Source organism: Thamnophis sirtalis, unplaced genomic scaffold (assembly GCF_051295495.1).
Source record: "Thamnophis sirtalis isolate CommonGarterSnake01/CBP01778 unplaced genomic scaffold, rThaSir2_p1.2 scaffold_1, whole genome shotgun sequence".
Lineage (NCBI taxonomy): Eukaryota > Metazoa > Chordata > Lepidosauria > Squamata > Natricidae > Thamnophis > Thamnophis sirtalis.
The window spans coordinates 167,911,242-167,929,863 of NW_028261381.1; the positions used below are offsets into that span (position 1 = coordinate 167,911,242).

At 47.4% G+C, this 18,622-nt stretch overlaps 1 protein-coding gene across 1 annotated transcript in view; it reads right to left on the reverse strand.

The window, feature by feature from the left end:
- Positions 1-2,274: 2,274 nt before the first annotated feature.
- NCAN (neurocan) overlaps positions 2,275-18,622 on the reverse strand; it is a 90,060-nt gene continuing 73,712 nt past the window's right edge. The window contains exons 10-14 of the mRNA XM_087704958.1: positions 16,078-16,236; positions 14,856-14,938; positions 12,152-12,296; positions 5,192-5,374; positions 2,275-2,423 (exon numbers count right to left, since the gene is read on the reverse strand). Coding sequence (XP_087561084.1) covers positions 2,275-2,423; positions 5,192-5,374; positions 12,152-12,296; positions 14,856-14,938; positions 16,078-16,236 — 719 coding nt within the window. The remainder of the gene's footprint in view (positions 2,424-5,191; positions 5,375-12,151; positions 12,297-14,855; positions 14,939-16,077; positions 16,237-18,622) is intronic.

Genomic DNA, 18,622 nt, shown 5'->3' on the forward strand with positions numbered 1-18,622 from the left:
AGCAAAAGAATTGAGGCCAGTTGGGAAAGCATCGCTAGATCTGACATCTTCACAACCTGTTTTAAGATCATGCTCCAGGCTCAGATTTCCCAGAGCCAGTATATTCTTGTGAATGTAGCTGCTGGGCTGGGCAGCATCTGTCTTAATTTTCCATCAGTAGCCCAAGATTGTGCTATGTCAGAGCTGTGGGGCATGGTGGGAAATCCATGACACCTTGGAGCAGTGCTTGTCAACCTTGGCTATTTTAAGATATATGGACTTCAATTCCCAGAATTCCTCAGCAACCAGCCAAGCTAAAAATCGATGAATCCTAAAGCTGCCAAGGTTGAGAAACATATACTATGTTCCTTCCACATCCTAACGATGATTCAAAGAAGCAATAGAATAAAAAGGAGATCAGAAAAGGAGGGACTTGAGGTTTTGGGGGAAGTTCATGAGAATCCCAGATCATGTTTGAAGAAGAGCTCAGCTTTCTCTGGATGTATTTGCAGCCTAAGGCAGTGGTTCCCAAACTTGGCAACTTTAAGACTTGTGGACTTCAACTCCCAGAATTCTCCAGCCAGCAGAGCTGCCTGGAGAATTCTGGGAGTTGAAGTCCACAAGTCTTAAAGTTGCCAAGTTTGGGAACCACTGGCCTAAGGAATTTAGTCTCCTGGCTGGTTTATACAACGGGCCTGTGATGGTGTGTGAGAATGGCCTTGGGAGCGGGAGCCACAGAAAAAACCATTTCCCAAGGTTTCTGTCCTTCTGTGGACTGAGACATCTTTTACAACCTGGTTATCCAGTCTGTAGTTCTCCCACCTGTCTGCCAAGGTCATTCCCACGTACCACGGATCTCCAAATGTGTCCACTTTAGGATTTTTGGACTTCAACTCCCAGAATTCCCCAGCCAGCCATATCTCAGGGCACCTATTTCCTTTAAAGTGGGAATGACAGATGTCATCCATCCTTGGAACAGATGGCAATCGAATAGAATCAGAATTGCCTTTCCCCTTTTGGATAAATCCTTGCAGAAGCTGGCTAAGTAGCAACAAGAGAGAACGGGCAGCAAAAAAAAAAAAAAAAGTCTTAAGCCAGCTATGTTCAATTCAGATAGTTTAGACCAGTGTTTCTCAACTTTGGCAACTTGAAGATGTCCGGACTTCAACTCCCAGAATTCCCCAGCCAGCATTCGCTGGCTGGGGAATTCTGGGAGTTGAAGTCCGGACATCTTCAAGTTGCCAAGGTTGAGAAACACTGGTTTAGACTACAATTCCCATCACTTGATCAGGCCCATGGTGGTGGGACATCCAAACCTTCAGAAGAGGCAAGATTAAGCCACCTGAATCTTGTGAAGAATGTCTCTCTTCTAAAACGATGCAAAATTTTGCAAAACTTTGTCCTCCTTTTGTTAATTTGCAGAAGGTTCTAATATGGGGAAGGAGGAGAGGCTCGGGGTGAGGTGGGGACTGAGGGGACCAAAGCAGAGCCGGCCAACTCTCCTCCAATCACTGGGCAATTGGATTGCCCCTCTGAACTTTAAGCTCCCGTTTTCCAGAAGATCTTTGCAACCAAGGTGAGCTTTTGCAACATCTCTTTAAAAAACGAGAGCTAATTCTCAGAAATTTGGGCTTGGCAGCCCCAATTTTGCTGGGGTGGGGCGGGGCGGGGGAGGGAGGAACATGTCGACATGACTGGAATCTTTTTTTTTTTAAGTGCCAGGTTTTCAGCGCATCTGCATGGATGCCTAGTGCAGTGATGGCGAAACTTTTCGGCCCCGAGTGCCCAAAATGAAACATGCGTGTGCGTGTGGACGTATGTGCGCCGGAATCCCGAAAACTTGAAGACCAGTTGGCCAGTGTGCATGCCAGCCACCTGGTTTCCTGCTTTCCGGTGTGCGCATATGTGCTGGCCAGGTGGTCTTCATGCACACTGGGAGTGTGCGAAGATCAGCTTGCCGGTGTGCATGTGGGCACTGGAAACCAGTAGAGCAGCTGGCGACGGCCCGCGTGCCCACAGAGAGGGCTCCGCATGCCACCTCTGGCACGCGTGCCATAGGTTCGCCATCACGGGTCTAGTGGGTATACACTGCACGGAATTGTGCCCTCCTGCAGCAGGCCCTGGGAAGGGGTACGAGAGGGGAAGAAAAGGCGATCAGCCATTCCCATCACACATGGAAACTCCGTCACATTCTGGATGGTCGGGAGGAAAATGGGGGGGAGGGGCTGGAGATACGGGAAGAGGGGCGGGGTGTCAAAGCTTGTGCTTCCATTGGGGGGGTGGGGGTGTCAGAGCTTAAAAGTAGTTGCTGCCATCCTCTGCCCAGTCCAGCTTCGGACGCTGCTTCTGGTGTTTCCTCCGGTCCTTGCGGGATTTGCGGTGGTGGTGCTGCCGGCGCTGGCGGTGATGACGATGGTGCCGCCGGGTTCTGTGGGACCGTCTGGCTACAAGGAATCAACAGCCAGGAAACACGGAGACATTACTCACTCAGCCCAGACCAGGTGGTGAATGCAACAAGGGCTAGCTTCTACCACAGTTCTACAGGCAGGCAGTCCTCGTTTAACAACTGCCTCGTTCAGGGACCGTTTGCAATGACAGAGGTGGTGAAATAAGTACCGTATTTTTGGGAGTATAAGACGCACTCCCCCCCCCAAAAAAGAGCATGGAAATCTTGGTGTTTCTTATACACTGAATACAGCCATTTTTGGCCTCCTGAAGCCCCGCCCCCCACATCCCATTTTTGAGAAAAATGGGCAAACCATGAGCCGTTTTTCGCACAAATTGAGGCATTTTTGCCTTCCCCCAGCTCCCAGAAGCACTCTGCAGGGTTCAGCAGGGCTCGGGGAAGGCAAAAATGCCCTCGTTTTTGTGAAAAATGGGCCGTTTTCTGCAAAAACAGGGGTGTTTTTGCCTTCCCCCAGCCCTGCTGAAGGATGCAGAGTGCTGCTGGGGGCCAGGGAGGACAAAAACTTCTTTTTCTTACTTACCTCTCCGAAATCTTATATAGCGTCTTATATACCGGTGCGTCTTATCGTCTGAAAAATACGGTAACTTTGCAACCAGTCCTTGCCTTTATGACCTTGGCGGGTCTGTAAAGCCACGGAAAGTTCAACTGCGATCGTGAACAACATTGCAGCTTCGCTTAGCAACCATTTCCTTTAACGACTGAGCTCTAGGTGCCAATTGTGGTTGCTAAACGAGGACTTCCTGTACTCCACTTTTCTAAAAGACATTGCCTGCACAAACATTGCACACCGAGAGCCATTTTGACAAAAGGGCAAAACTGCTGGACTAGAAAACTAGGAGATTCTGAGTCCTATTCCCTCCTTTGGCAGGAAAGGCAACTGGGTGACTTTGGGCCAGTCCCTCTCTCCTAGCCCATCCCACCCAGAGGTGGGTTCCTGCCAGTTCGCACCAGTTCAAATCTACCGAACCGGTTAGAAGAGGATCCATCAGTGGACCCGGAAAGCAGGCCACACCTACAGAAGAGGTTCCAAATTTTTTTAAAATCCACCATTGACACACACACACACACACACACACACACACACACACACACACACGGACAGAGACTCACACAGAGAGAGAAAGAGAAAGAGGAAGAAAGGAAGAAATAAATAAATAAATAAAAAGAAAGAAAAAGTGAGAGAGAGATGAAAGAAAAAAAGGAAAAAGGGACAGAGGGACAAAAGGAAGGAGAGAGAGAGAGAGAGAGAGAGAGAGAGAGAGAGAGAGAGAGAGAGAGAGAGAGAGAGAGAACACATGGCCGGCAAACCACTCCCACCAGGTCACATGGCCGGCAAGCCACTCCCACAAAGGAGGCCACACCCACATAGTAGGTTCGAAAATTTTTTGAAACCCACCACTGATCCCACTCCACAAGACTGTTGTAGTGGGAAGAGATGGAAGAAGCCTTATGAGCGACATTTGCAGCTGTACAAGCAAAAGTGGAATATAAATCAAATAAACAAGACATTCACTGATCCATACTGCATATTCGTTATCCACCTATATGTGTCCTGATGCCACTCCTCTCCCCCCCCCATATTTTCCTTCCTGACCTAGGTGTGAGCACCCAGCTGCCCTTGGCTGATTTTGGAGGCGAGTCAGACTTGATCACACCTTGAGAACGGGAGACCGCTAGGAAATCCCGTGATGTTGGAGCAGGATGTGGAGAGAAGAGTGGGGCAGGGCAGCGAAGGGCAGGGAAAGAGGGAGGAAGGAAGAAAGGGAAAAAAAGAAAGAGGGAGGGAGGGTGGAAGAAAGGTAGGATAAAAAAGAAGAGGGAGGAGAAAAGAAAGAATAAAAAGGAAGAAGGAGGGAGGAAGAAATGTAGGATAAAAAAGAAGAGGGAAGAAGGGAGGGAGGAAGGAAGGGATAAAAAAGAAAAAAGAAGAAGGGAGAGAGGAAGCAAGGAAAGTAATGTACACCAACGTGTTCATTTTTTAAAACAAGAAATATGCTGGTTTATCTGGAGGATGTACTTTCCCAGAATTTTTATCCTGTCCAAATACTCTGGTGCCCTTCCCCCATCCTCCCCCCGCAATTCTTTTTTCACCCCAAGGAGAAAAAGAGCTCTCCCACTCTGACCCTGGGAGTTGTGGGTTCTTAGAGCAATGCGAAAGGCACCGTGAACCCTTTCCAGGGGTGGGATTCCAAAAATTTCAGCCACGGGTTCTCTGCCCGGTTGCTGGGTGGGTGTGGCCTACTCGGCCTCCTGCACCACGGCAGGAGGGGGGATTTTCACCCTCCCCAGGCTTCGGAGGCCTTCCTTGAGCCTCTGGGAGGGTGAAAACAGCCTCCCCTGGGCTCCAGAGTCCCTCCGGAGGCCGGAATTAGGCCTGTTTCTGGACTTATGGAACTTCCGGGAGGACCATTTTTCACCCTCCCACAGCCCTTCACTTACCTGGCATCCAAAACAGGCTGCGCTGAGACTCCTGGGGAGGGGAGGGGAGTGGGCAGGGCCAGCCAGTCCTTGTAACTACCGGTTCGGCAAACCAGATGTAAAATTAGCATCCAGTTTACCTGAATCGTTCCGAACCGGCTGAATCCTTCCCCACTCCTGGCCCTTTGCCAGGTTTCCTTCCCCAGACCCCTTGAAGTCCTGCCCAGCCAACAGGGCAAGCAGGAAAGGGGAAGAGAAAGGGAGATTTCTCAGCCCCCCAGCCCTCCGTTTCCACCCTCATCCCTGAAAGTGATGGCAGGAACTCACGTTTTGTGCAGAGGACTTTGGGGTTCTCCCACAGGCCGTTGACGTGACATTTGATGGTGGGCAAATGTCTTTGGAGGAAGCCTTCTGCGCACTGGTATCGGACGGTCGAGTGAACACTGTACCTCTCCTTCTTCTTTCCGATGGGGGAAGCGTTTTCCACCAGAGGAGGCGGCCCACACAGCACTACAAAGACCATACAAGTTGTAGGAGGGAAAGCGTTAGAAACCCCCCTTTGCAACAGCTGGGGATTGATTTCGTTAGGCATTTCCAAAAGGCGGCCTTCAATTTTACAGTTTTTAGACTGATGGTTTCCAGCCCAGGGCCATTTATTTTCTTCCTTGGACATTTTCACCCTATCTACTAGGAATCGCAACTTAAATCACCTCGGCATCCGTGAGTGTCATAAGGCAGCAATTCTGCAAAGGTCTACTTAACCCGTGAGCGAGCGCTTTGGTGCGCCGAGTGAGCTACTGCCACTTATAACTTCAATAAGCAGATAGTCACGCATCGCGCTCGCTCGTTACCTCCCTGATAGACCTTTGCTTGCTCCGGTAACATCATCACTTTCCCGAAGTCCACGGCCGTAATAATAATTCCCTTTTAGTGACTCGTAAGGTCTGATTGTTCACCTCTCAACTGGCTCTGTGCCGATTGTGTTCTTGAAATGCGCAGAAGGAAAAAGGTCTACAGCCACGAGTAAACATTATCCGATTTTACTCTCATCATGTATTTTGGAAGTCTTTTCAAACTGATGCATGACCCGCCCCTTTGAGGCTAATGACAGCACTATGTCCTCCCTCTGGACCAGGGGTGAAATCCAGCTGGTTCTGAGAGGTTCTGGAGAACCGGTAGCAGAAATTTTGAGTACCTTGGAGAACCGGGAAATACAACCTCTGGCGTGGCCCAGAGTAGGGTGGGAATGGAGATTTTGCAGTATCCTTCCCCTACCACGCCTACCAAGCCACACCCACAGAACTGGTAGTAAAAAAAATGAATTTCACCACTGCTCTGGACCAAGGTGGGTTCCTGCCGGTTCTAACCTCTTCTATAGAAGAGGTTCCACAAATCTACAGTGCCATTTAGAACCGGTTCCAGCTCCCTCCCCCGCCCGTCCACACATCATCAAGATGAAGAGCCAGAGGAGGAATTCTGGGAGTTGAAGTCCACAAGTCTTAAAGCTCTCAAGTTTGAACACCCCTGAGAGTTTTTTTTCCTAAAGGGTGAGGGCTGCGAGGGTCTTGTAACTTGACAGCTTTAAGACTCGCGTGCTCCAAATGCCAGAGTTTCTGAGCCAACATTTTGGTTGCTAAGTAAGAGCGTTGTTAAGTGAGTTTCACCACATTTTACAAGTTGGTCACTCCCACCCAGTCACACGGCTGGCAAGCCACTCCCACCCAGTCACATGGCTGGCAAGCCACTCCCACAAAGCAGGCCACACCTACAGAAGAAGTTCTAAAAAAATTTGAAACCCACCATTGCTCTGGACACATTGCATGGAGAGGCCTACAAGTAAGAATCGGACAGCTTGCCACGACTAACTCACCACGGTCAACTCATTGTGGCCAATTCGCCACCGCCAACTCACCGCAGGAGAAGACAACAATTCAGTTTAATTATTTAAAATAATTAAAACATTATTCACATTTCATATAGTCTCTCCTTTGGCATCCTTTCTTTAATGATTCTATTCCACTATTACTTTGATGTTACTATAACTCTTGTCCCGCAACAAGTTGTCCTGTGGTGTGTTGGCCGCAAGAAAGTTGACTGCGGCGGGTTGCCATAGACCTCCTGTTGTGACCCACCAGTGGCCCGCAAAGTGGCAGAAGATTCAGAGAGTGAGGAGGTTGGGGAGGAACATGGGCCAGTCCTGGAGTCTGGGGAAGGCTCTGATGAGGGCTCTGTGTCGGAGGAAGAGAGGGGGCCAGGGCTGTCTAACAGTTATCAGCTGCCTTCAGAGTCAGACATCAGTGAGGCAGACAAACAGCTGGAGCCTGTTCCCAGTGTGCGCATGCGCAGAGTTGCCAGACGAAGGGAACAGCTAAAGAACAGGGGTCGACTTGGGAGTAAGGGGAAAGGGGAGGGAAGTTTGCAGGAGACAATTAATTCGCTTAATTGGTTCGTGATTCTCCGAGACTCCTTGCCAGGTTTTGTAGCTATCGGCCTGTCAGCTCTCCAAGCCAGATAAGGTCTGTGACTGTAAATCCTCCCTCCAAAGACTCTGCTGAATGTGAATGAGCAGAATTCACAGTCAGTTAATAAAAGGGGTTTTCGTCGGGACGAGGAGTTTGCTTCATGCTCTTGGGAAGCCTCGGTCAGAACACCCCCTAACAGATAGTCCTTGGCTTAGGAACATAATAGGGGCTGGAATTTGGTTGTAAGTCATTGTGGTTGTTAAGTGGATCACCACGTGACTGTTTTTACAGTGGGTCATTACAGTCGTTAAGCAAATCACATGGTTGTTAAATGAATCCAGCATATCCAATGAGTGTTTTTTGCCGTCTTCTGCCAGGAAACAGCAAAAAGAGACATATAATATAACTTCATATCATATAACTTCAAGATGTTACAACTGATTATAAAGCAAGTTGGTTATCAACCACCTGAAATGTGATCACATGACCACGGGGGGAAGGGTGTGGCAGTTGTAACTTCAAAGATGAGACGTAAATACAAGTAGTCCTTAACTTACCACAGTTCATTTAGTGACCGTTCAAAGTTACGACATTGCAAAAAATAACTTATGGCCATTTTTCACACTTACGACTGTTGCAGCATCCCCATGGTCACCTGATCAAAATTCAGACCCTTGGCAGCTGACTCACAGTTATGACGGCTGCAGTGTCCTGGAGTCACGTGATCCCCCTTTGCAACCTTCTGATAAGTAAAAGTCAATGGGGAAGCCAGATTCACTTAACAACCGTGTTACTTACCTAAAAACTGCACTGATTCACTTAACAACTGTGGCAAAATAGGTCTTAAATTGGGGAAAAAATTACTTAACAAATGTTTCACTTAGCAATATAAATTTTGGGCTTAATTGAGGACTTCCTGTAGCCTTTGTTGAGTGCATCATAATTTTGAATGGTTGTTAAGCTTGTTAAATGAGGATGACCTGCTAGCACTGATAATATTACCTACTTGGGTAATGAAATGTCTGCAAGAAAACAACCAAGTTCAGAGAGCACCAAAGACCCCACATGTTCATCCTGTTGCCCAAAACAAATGACATTGAAGTGTCCCTTTTAAGGCTACAGAGATGCTGGATTTGATGTTATTTTCACTATTTCCCTCCTGCATTTAATCAGATTCTCTGTGGATGTTTCTGTGTTCAGTGACATGGATTCAAATCTGAGATTGCTCTGCTTTACAAAGCACAATCAGGGAACAAGTTGAGTCTCTGCCTCAGAAGGTTTACAATCTGTGTTTTATCACTGTAAGAGATGCAAGGAGAAGGAACCGCATCCTTTACAAATTTAAAGGAAGAAACCATCTGAATTCTGAAGACACACTCAAGGGACTTTCTTTCTGCTTAAGCAATTTATTCAATGGTGGTTTTCAGCCGGTTCGGACCGCTTCAGGAGAACCGGTAGTGGCAACCTGCGTGTGGGCTTCTCCACCCTCCCCAGCTCTATGCTGTCCTATTTAGCCACGTTTTCTAAGCCGCGCGCAGGCATGCCAGCCTCACATGTGAGTAAAGGGCATGCGCGGAAGGCGCATGTGTCACGAAGCAGTTTCGGTGCATGGAGAACCAGTGGTAAAATTAGGTCAAACCCACTTCTGAATTTACTTACAGTATTTTTCAGAGTGCAAGAGGCAACTTTTTCTCCCAAAAAAGAGGGTGAAAATCTGGGTGCGTCTTATACACTGAATGCAGCATTTTTGGCCTTCCAAATCCCGCCCCCTTCACAAAAAATGTGGCGTGCAGAGGGTTTGGGAGGTTGGCAGAGTGCAAAAACTTTTTTTTTTAAATTTACCTCTTCAAAATCTTGGTGCGTCTTATACTCCGGTGCATCTTATACTCCGAAAAATACGGTATATCTTCAGATGTTCTAGGACCTTTTATCAATCTAACCGATGCCAAAGGGCCTATCTGGCGATGAAGTTATACTCCATGTTCTTGGGGTACGTGGGAAAGTGGGATTTCTATACTTAATTAATAACTTTTATCAGAGCTAATATATCATTAGTGCTGGAAATGGGAGACCCATTTCTCAAGTCTGTCACAAACAGCTGGAGGTTAATGTGACTTTTCCAACAAGCAACTTGGAGGGTCTTAATAGTTTTAATGGGAGAATTTCAAAGGCAAATTAACATAAGTGGGAGAAAAACGGCCCCAAAGGGGCTCATTTCGTTCCTGCCTCCACCAGCTGGATAACAGAGAAATTAGGCCCCCTGAGTAAGAACTCCAGTGGTTTTTGGAAATAATCTCTGATGTGGGGAAAGCCGCAGCTTTAGTTGTCCCCCTCCCCATCTCCCTTCTCTTTAAAGAAACTGTATGGATTAAGAAACTGTAAGTATGGATTAAGTGCGGTATTTAAAAAATCTCATTTCAGATAATCCTTGGGGCTTTGGTTTATATTTCTTTCTTTCTTTTGCTGCCAATCACCTCCGCTAGACCGATTAGATCCCACAGACTAGGCCTCCTCCGAATTCCATCCGCCGGCCAGTGTCGACTGGCGACTACCCGGAGGAGAGCCTTCTCTGTGGCTGCTCCGACCCTCTGGAACGAACTCCCCGTGGAGATTCGCACCCTCACCACCCTCCAGGCCTTCCGCAAAGCCCTTAAAAACTGGCTGTTCCGACAGGCCTGGGGCTAAAGAACCGTTGCCCCTATCTCGAATGGTATGATTGTTGCGTGTTTTTAAATTATGTATTGTTTTGTGTTGTTGTTAATTTGTCTGTATCCCCCTTCCCTGGTTTGAGTTGTGAGCCGCCCTGAGTCCCCCTTCGGGGGAAAAGGGCAGCATACAAATGAAATAAACATAAACATAAACATTTCTTTCCTCCTAGAGCAGGGGTGAGTGACAATGGCCCTTTTACGACCTGTGGACTTCAAGTCCCAGAATTCTTGAGCCAGCCAGGAATTCTGGGAGTTGAAGTCCACAGGTCATAAAGGGGCCATAGTTGCCTCCCCTCTTTCCAACAATCTGAAAAATGGCCTCTTGAAAACACACACACACACACACACACACTTACTTTCCCACAAGCACAGGTTGAATAGAAATTAGAAGGCAGGACAGGCAAGCTTCAGAGATTGACAATGTTTGCTTCTAATACAGGATAGTCCTCAATTTACAACCGGTCGAATTCGGACCCGACTTACGACCTGTGAGTTTGAAATTACAATGGACCTCCCTGGAGGATACTTACGATCTGGATTCAAAGTTATGACAGTTCCACCACTCCAGTGGTGAGTTCAGGATCCCGTTGCAACCTGTACGGTGCAATGGGGCCGGGCTTCCACCTCATGAACGTGCGCATGTGTACTTACTGCCCGCGATGCTCCGCAACGCTCCAGCTGCTCGGCGGAGCGTTGCACAGGTGACGTGCACTTTGTGCGCAGGAGCCCTGAAAACCTCAAATACCGGTACGAAGCGTGGGCGGGCGGATGGGCCCTCCAGAGCACTGTACCAGAACGGTACCTGGTGCTTCCGGCAGGCACCGGTACGCCCATACCAGGGTGTACTGGTCGGAGCCCACCATTGCCCCCCTCCCTCCCCAATGTGGTCACTTCGGTCAGTCAGAAACTAGCCTGAATTTATGGACATTGGCAGAATCCCACAATCATGTGACTGTGTTTCATGATGGTTTGGCTGAAAACCAGCATCGGCTTTTAGTTTTTTGCAAAGACGCACCATCGGTTCACTTAATGACTGCAGCATTCACTTAATAACCATGGATTTGTTTAACAATTGCTGTATAAAAACATGTTTAATCATGTTGGTCACGGGGAGACCTGATTTACGACCGTCATGAGTTATCAGCATGATGGGCAGGCTCTATTCTGGTTATATTTGGATCCAGGCTTCTTTTCGCCTAATAGCTGATTAGAACATAGGATCGGGTCAAACAGCATGGGAGTGAAATTGAAGAAAAATAGGTGACAATATGTGAAACTTAGCCCAGGAAAAAAGGAAGTTGTGAAAAAGAAACTCAAGATTGCTCCACCTTGAGTTGTTTTGATACAGGTAGTCCTGAATGAGCGACTACATTTCCGATTAAGATTATAAGTTGTGACAGTCGTAAACTAGGTCACCACATGACAGGACCGGTTTTTAACGACCTTTTTAGTGGCAGTTGTTAAACGAACGCTACAATTAAGTGAACCCGTTGTTCATTGTGGGCTAAGAACCAAGGTGGCGCAGTGGTTAGAGTGCAGTACTGCAAGCTACTTCTGCTGACCGCTGGCTGACTGCAATGTGGCAGTTCGAATCTCACCAGGCTCAGGGTTGACTCAGCCTTCCATCCTTCTGAGGTGGGTAAAATGAGGACCCAGATTGTTGGGGGAAATAGGCGGACTCTGTAAACCGCTTAGAGAGGGCTGTAAAGCACTGGGAAGCGGTATATAAGTCTAAGCGCTATTGGTGCTTTTGCTGGAAACTAGAAGTAAATTTTGGGGCAAAAACATTGTAAATTGCAGACATATGACTGTGGGATACTAGAAGCAGTAAATGTGGGTTGGTCACTGAATACCCAAAATGTGGTCATGTGACCCCCCCCTCCCCAGGAGGACGAACGCAGCTAACAGAACCAGGTCACAAGAACCTTTTGGGTGGTCCGTCATAACTTTGAACGGTCCTTAAGTGACCAGTCATAAATCGAGGACTACCTGTTTAAGGAGGGAAAAAGAAATGAAGGGCTCAAACCTGAGCCCGTGAGCAATAGCCAATGAGGATTCTCCAAGCTGGCCTGGAGGAAAGCATTTTTAAAAACCTGCAAGCGATGCATATATTTTACCTGTATCTTTTTTGCAGACGTAGGGAAGTTTGTAGTTACACGGGACATCGTTCCATTTGCCAGTCTCGTGGGACACCAGCACCACGCAATCCTCGCCGCCGGCAAAGAAATTATCTGGCTGGTTTTCACGCCAATTCTCGTATTGCTAGCAAACAACAAAGAAATTTTAAAAAAAATTCCCAAGATTGCACATTCGTTGCCTCTTCCTTTTCATTTTTCTTTTTTCTGGATCAGGGACGTCCAATCTTGGCCACTTTTAAGACTTGTGGACTTCAACTCCCAGAATTCCCTAGCCAACCATGGGAATGAATGGCTGGCTGGGGGATTCTGGGAGTTGAAGTCCACAAGTCTTAAAGTGGCCAAGATTGGGTGTCCCTGATCTACATCATGAATGCACAAAAGGGGTGGAGCTTGCATAGCATTGGCACAGTGCTGCTTTTATAATTTGCTGCTTGGGTTGTGTATCTCTGGGACACCACTATTCTAGTGGGGAAATGCCTTGTGTCATTTCCACCACTTAGTGGTTTCTCCGGAGTTTCAGCAAAAAAAGTCAAGGTGGCAACCCGAAGAATAGGATCAAAGCTTTGTCTGTTTTTTTTAATGTGCGTTGCACATAAATCATGCAACTCATATACATACAGGCAGATCGTACTGTTGTGTCCACCACCTGGACTGTTTCACTGCACCTGGCTTCATTGCACTTCCCATCTTTTATTTGCATTGATTTTATTGCAGTATCTTTGATTGTTGCGAGCCACCCAGAGTGGTTGACAGTGGGAAATCAATGTTTGCCATGCATTCCAGCGTTCTGTCCATTGATTACAGCTTGCTATTGATTCAGGTAGAGGAGAGCTTTTTCATGGCCCTTTTTATGCGTCGGCTCAGTGGCTAAGACGCTGATTTTGTCGTTCAGAAAGGTCGGCCGTAATGGAGTGAGCTCCCGTTACTTGTCCCAGCTTCTGCCAACGTAGCAGTTCGAAAGCAGGTAAAAATGCAAGTAGAAAAATAGGGACCACCTTTGGTGGGAAGGTAACAGTGTTCTGTGCGCTTCCCGCATTTAGTCATGCCAGCCACATGACCACGGAGACGTCTTCGGACAGCGCTGGCTGTTCGGCTTTGAAACGGAGATGAGCACTGCTCCCCCTAGAGTCAGGAACAGCTAGCACCTATGTGCAAGGGGAACCTTTACCTTTAAAGCTCAAATCTAGGAACAACTGTCTGAAAGAGAGACATCTAGCTTGGTGTGACATCTGTTGCCTGCTTCAACAGATGTCAGGCGCACACATTATATTGACTTATTGATTTATAAAATTTATATGGCCGCCCACTCACTTTCAGTGACCCCAGGCAGCTTACAAACAATAAAAAACACAATATGCAAAGAGTAAAAACAATATCCCTCCCACACAGACTCCTTTGAAATAGGGTTCTGAGGAGCTCTTCGGGATAAGATTGGATATTGCTAGTTTATTTCATGCTACCCATGCACAGGAATCTGAACGACTAACAGCCAAGGCGAATTGGCACCAGATAAGAGTCATTGCAGAATAACAAGGTTGGAAGGGACCTTGGAGGTCTTCTAGTCTAACCCCCTGCTCAAGCAGGAGATTCCATGGCAGTGATGGTTAACCTTTTTGCCATCACGTGCCGAAAGGGCACGCACATGTGTGCAACAGCGCATCTGCATGCCCACACCCATAATGCAATGTGCATGCACTCTGCACCTCCCCACATGCACATGTGACCGGGCACATGCGCCCACCCCCTCACCCATTTTTCGCTTCCTGGTTGGTGCAAGAGGACTTCCATGTCCAAAACAAGGCATGGGGAGGGGAGGGGGCCCTCACGCAGCACCCCCGTGCCTTGTTTTGGGCCTGGAAGGTCTCCTGCACTAACCTGGAAGCCTAAACAGGGCGTGGGCGTGCCGCGCAAGCCCCCAAAATGCAATGCGAGCACCCCCCGCGCATGCACGGTAGAGATCCAAAGACCAGCTGGCCCGCGGGAGGCGCAGGTGCATGCATGGCGGAGCTCGTGGGGGGGGGGCAGCTGCTGTAGCCGCAGAGAAGGCTCTGCATGCCACCTGTGGCACACGTGCCATAGGCTCACCATAACTGTCTTATGGCATTCCAGGCAAGTGGCAATCAAGTATCTTCTTAAAGACTTCCAGTGTTGGGACATTCACAACTTCTGGAGTCAATTTGTTCTACGGATTAATTGTTCTGTCAGGAATTTTCTCCTTAGTTCTCAGTTGCTTCTCTCCTTGATTAGTTTCCACCCATTGCTTCTTGTCCTGCCCTCAGGTGCTTTGGAGAATAGGTCTACACTCTCTTCTTTGTGGCTGCCCCAGGAGTGGGTTCCTGCCAGTTCTAACCTCTTCTATAGAAGAGGTTCCACAAATCTACAGTGCCATTTAGAACCGGTTCCAGCTCCCTCCCCCCGCCCGTCCACAGAGCGAGAGGAGGAATTCTGGGAGTTGAAGTTCACAAGTCTTAAAGCTGCCAAGGTTGGAGACCACTGTCTTACAGGACTATAGAGATTCCAAACTCATGGTGTGTTTGATCCAGCCCTGGGACTCAGCCTGGTCACCTCCTACTTGGGAGCTCCAATCTTGGCTGCTTCAATTGGCAAGAGTCAACCCAGAGACACGCAGCCCTCAAAAAAGATTGAACTGACCCAGCCCGAATCTCCTCTTGCACAGACTCACCAATCCGGTGTTGTCCGTCCACTGGAAATCCTGTTCCACGATGCGATCGTTGAGGCCGATCCAAGTGTTCTCGTGGCCAAAACCTGAGAGGGAGAAATGCTTGGAGTAAGAAAAATGCATTTCTTAGAGGCTTGACTAAGACCCCCCCAACCCTTTCGTTCACTGTAGTGTTAATTGATTCTGAATCCAAAAGAACCAGTTGCCTGGGCACTCGATCACCGCCCGGATATGTGGCAAAACTTCCCAGAAATGGGTGATACAAATGACCACATTCCCTGATGTGTGAACTTATTTTCGCTGTCCACCCTGAAGCAAACCTGGCTGTGGCCATCTTTACGGCCTTAGGGCTACCACAAGACAGGGAGGGGTGGGGAATAGTTAGCTGGGGTTTTGTAGTCAAAACAAAAGGTTTTTTCTGTGGGAACCAAGGACAGTTCAACTGGTGGTGGGGAAGAGGAGGAGTAGAGTAACCAAGCAACCAGCTGGCACCTGGTTTAGTCAATGTGACGACTGATGACTGGGGTGGGGTGGGGGTGGGACTTTCACTCTTTAGTTAGGTGAAAACCATGGGAACTTTCAGAGTTGGTTTTTACCAGTCGTGCCAATATGATGTATCCAATAAATTGCTTTTTGAGGAATCTACCTGCTTTGGAGTTCTGCTTTCAATGGCTACATTACTTGGAATGCTGACATCTGCAGGGTCATGTGGCCTTCCTCTCTTGGGTTCTACCACAAAACCGTGTTCGACTAAAGGGCGCTCGACGAAACCACATAGCTGACATCATCACAGCGCGACAACAGCACGGAGAAAAAAGCACACTGTAAACGCTAAACCTAAAATTAACCCCTAAACCTAAACCTAACCCCCCTAAACCTAATCCTAAACCTAACCCTAAACCTAACCCTTAACCTAACCCTAAACCTAACCCTAAACCTAACCCTTAACCTAACGCTAAACCTAATCCTAACCCTTAACCTAACCCTAAACCTAACCCTAAACCTAACCCTAAACCTAACCCTAAACCTAACCCTTATCTTAACTTGAATCGGCTTGCTTTCAAAGTGCTATTTAAAGCGCCCTTCTTTCTCCGCGCTCGCTGTTGTCGCCCTGTTGATGACGTCAGCGACGCGGTTTAATCGGACGCGCTTTAGTCGAGCGCGGTTTTGTCGTGCCACGCCTCTCTTGCTGTGGTTTCCTTCTCCCCCCAGAGTTCCAACTTACTGCTAATGAAATTATGTTCTTCCCAGGAATGAATGCTGGTGAGGTGTCCTGAGCGGCGTCGGCAATCCCTTTCCGCGTCTTCCCATGCGCGCCGATGGGCGAAGTAGCGATAGCAGTGACCCTGGAACTTGAGCCATGTGTGGTCGCAGCCTTCTGTGTCTGAAAGGAAGAGAAAGCATCCAGTGGGGCGCAATGAAAAGGTCAGCTTTATCTTCTTTTTAACGAGCGCACCAATTTGCAACTGACAAGCGGAAGAACTGTTGGAAGATATTCTCACGCTGGGAAGTGTCCTGATCACTTATGGCATTTTCTGGGAAGTGAAACCAGAATAGGATGAAAAGAACTAATGACTCTCCCTGCATGAGTGCTAGAGAGGTTACAGGTAGTCCTTAATTTGCAACCATCCTTTTAGTGACCATTCAAAATTACAACGGCACTAAAAGAAGTGTCTTATGGCTGGGTTTTGTACTGATGACCCGTGCAACATTACTAAGGTCATGTGATCAAATTTTGGGTGCTTGGTTATAAGCATATATCTATGATGATCACAGCACCCCAGGGCCATGTGATCACAACTTGTTTTTTTAAGAAAAAAAAAACTTTATTGAGGATTTAAAACATTAAATACAAATACCTTTAAAAAGAGTTTTGTATAAGTCACAATCCCTTTTGACAGTACTAACATAACCATTTACTATTCAAATACATTTTTATACATTCCTAATTATTCTTATATCTTATACATCTATGTTTCTAAGCTGTACATTTCATGTTCCTATTATTTATCCATTGATACCAGTTTTCCCAAACTGTATGGTATTCTGAGTCTTCCTTGTCCCTTAACAGAGCCGAGGTGGCACAGTGGTTAAATGCAGCACTGCAGGCTTACTTCAGCTGAATGCAGTTCTGCAGTTCGGCTGTTCAAATCTCACCGGCTCAGGGTTGACTCAGCCTTCCATCCTTCCAAGGTAGGTAAAATGAGGACCCGGATTGTTATTGGGGGCAATATGCTAACTCTGTAAACCGCTTAGAGAGGGCTGAAAGCCCTATGAAGCGGTATATAAGTCTAACTGCTATTGCTATTGCTAACTCCAAAGTGAGTTCATCCATTTCTGAGCAATGAAGAATCTTTTGGATTATGAAACAGTCTGTCAGCATGGTATCACTATTCCAACATTGCCAACATGCTCAGTAGCAGACCAGAGGTGGGTTCCTACAAGTTCGCACCTATTCGGTAGAACCGGTTCGTCAAATCTACCGAACCAGTTAGAAGAGGTTCCTCCAGTGGACCCGGAAAGCAGGCCACACCTACAGAAGAGGTTCCAAAAATTTTTGAAACCCACCACTGGTCCTCGGATATGATTATTCTACACTATCATGCTCATATTTATAAAACTCAGTGCCTCTGTGAAAGGTAAGGATGACTACTGCGTTTGTGGTGCAATCAGAACATTGCGTGTGTTGAAGTTGTTGTAACGCAAACCAAAGATGCCTTTTAAAAAACAAGTTTACATCATATTCTTATGCAGGCCAGTGGTGTGTGTGAAGTAATTTAAGGTGGTTCTGGCAAGTGTCGTCGGCATCTTCATATCCGGTCACATGGGTGGCAAGCCACTCCCATCTGGTCACATGGGCGGCAAGCCACTCCCACAAAGAAGGCCACACTCACATAGTGGGTTCAAACAATTTTTGAAACCCACCACTGTAGCAGACCCACCAAACTGGTAGCAGACTTCAGAGACACTGCTGGTTAGTGGCTTCCAAAAGCCGTTTGGGCGGGAAGGAAATAGGCTGTTGAGGACCACGTTGGATTAATGGCGGTCTTTCTCTCCAGTTGCTGAGCTAGTAGTTTCCCACACAAAGGGAATTTCTCAGCTGGCAAGCAGAGCAGGGGGCAAAAAAGGAGGCTCCCATCCTTCACTCTCATCATCCCTCTGAGTTTTAGAGAGTGTGTGCATGTGTGCCAGGCACACTTGTGTTCCCACTCAAAAGCCATGTCTCCTTTTTATAAAAAGAGGATTCCGGGTTTAATGGCCAGCTTCTGTCTGGAGAAATTAATGCAATATTCCCGTTTCAAACGATGCTTGACGTCTGTTTTGGTTCCTACAGCTGGCTTAACTGCATTGGTTGAAGATGTAGCGGCTGCCTTTGTGCAGAGGGCAAAGTTTGGCTGGCAGTCAATATGGCGTAGTGCTGTGATGTGCCCACTTGATTAATTTAAGATTCAGTGAACGCAGGAGGTGGACTAATTAATTGACCAAGATAATAGTGTAGGGTGAACTCAGCCGTTTAGCATCCTTGCCAAACCTATTAATGCAGAGTGCAGTTAAGGAAACAAGATTCACCCACACCTTCTGGAATGCATTTTACTGCTAAGAATTAAGGGTTAGAGTACAGAATCTGGAGATGAGTGATAGGAACTTTCTCCTGTCCTCTGATAGTGAGTTGAATAGGTGGGGCTTTCAAAACTTTTTAATCTTTTTTCCTTTGGGATGACTGATCGATGGACTAAAGATTAGTTTACAGAATCAGGTTAGGTGGACAT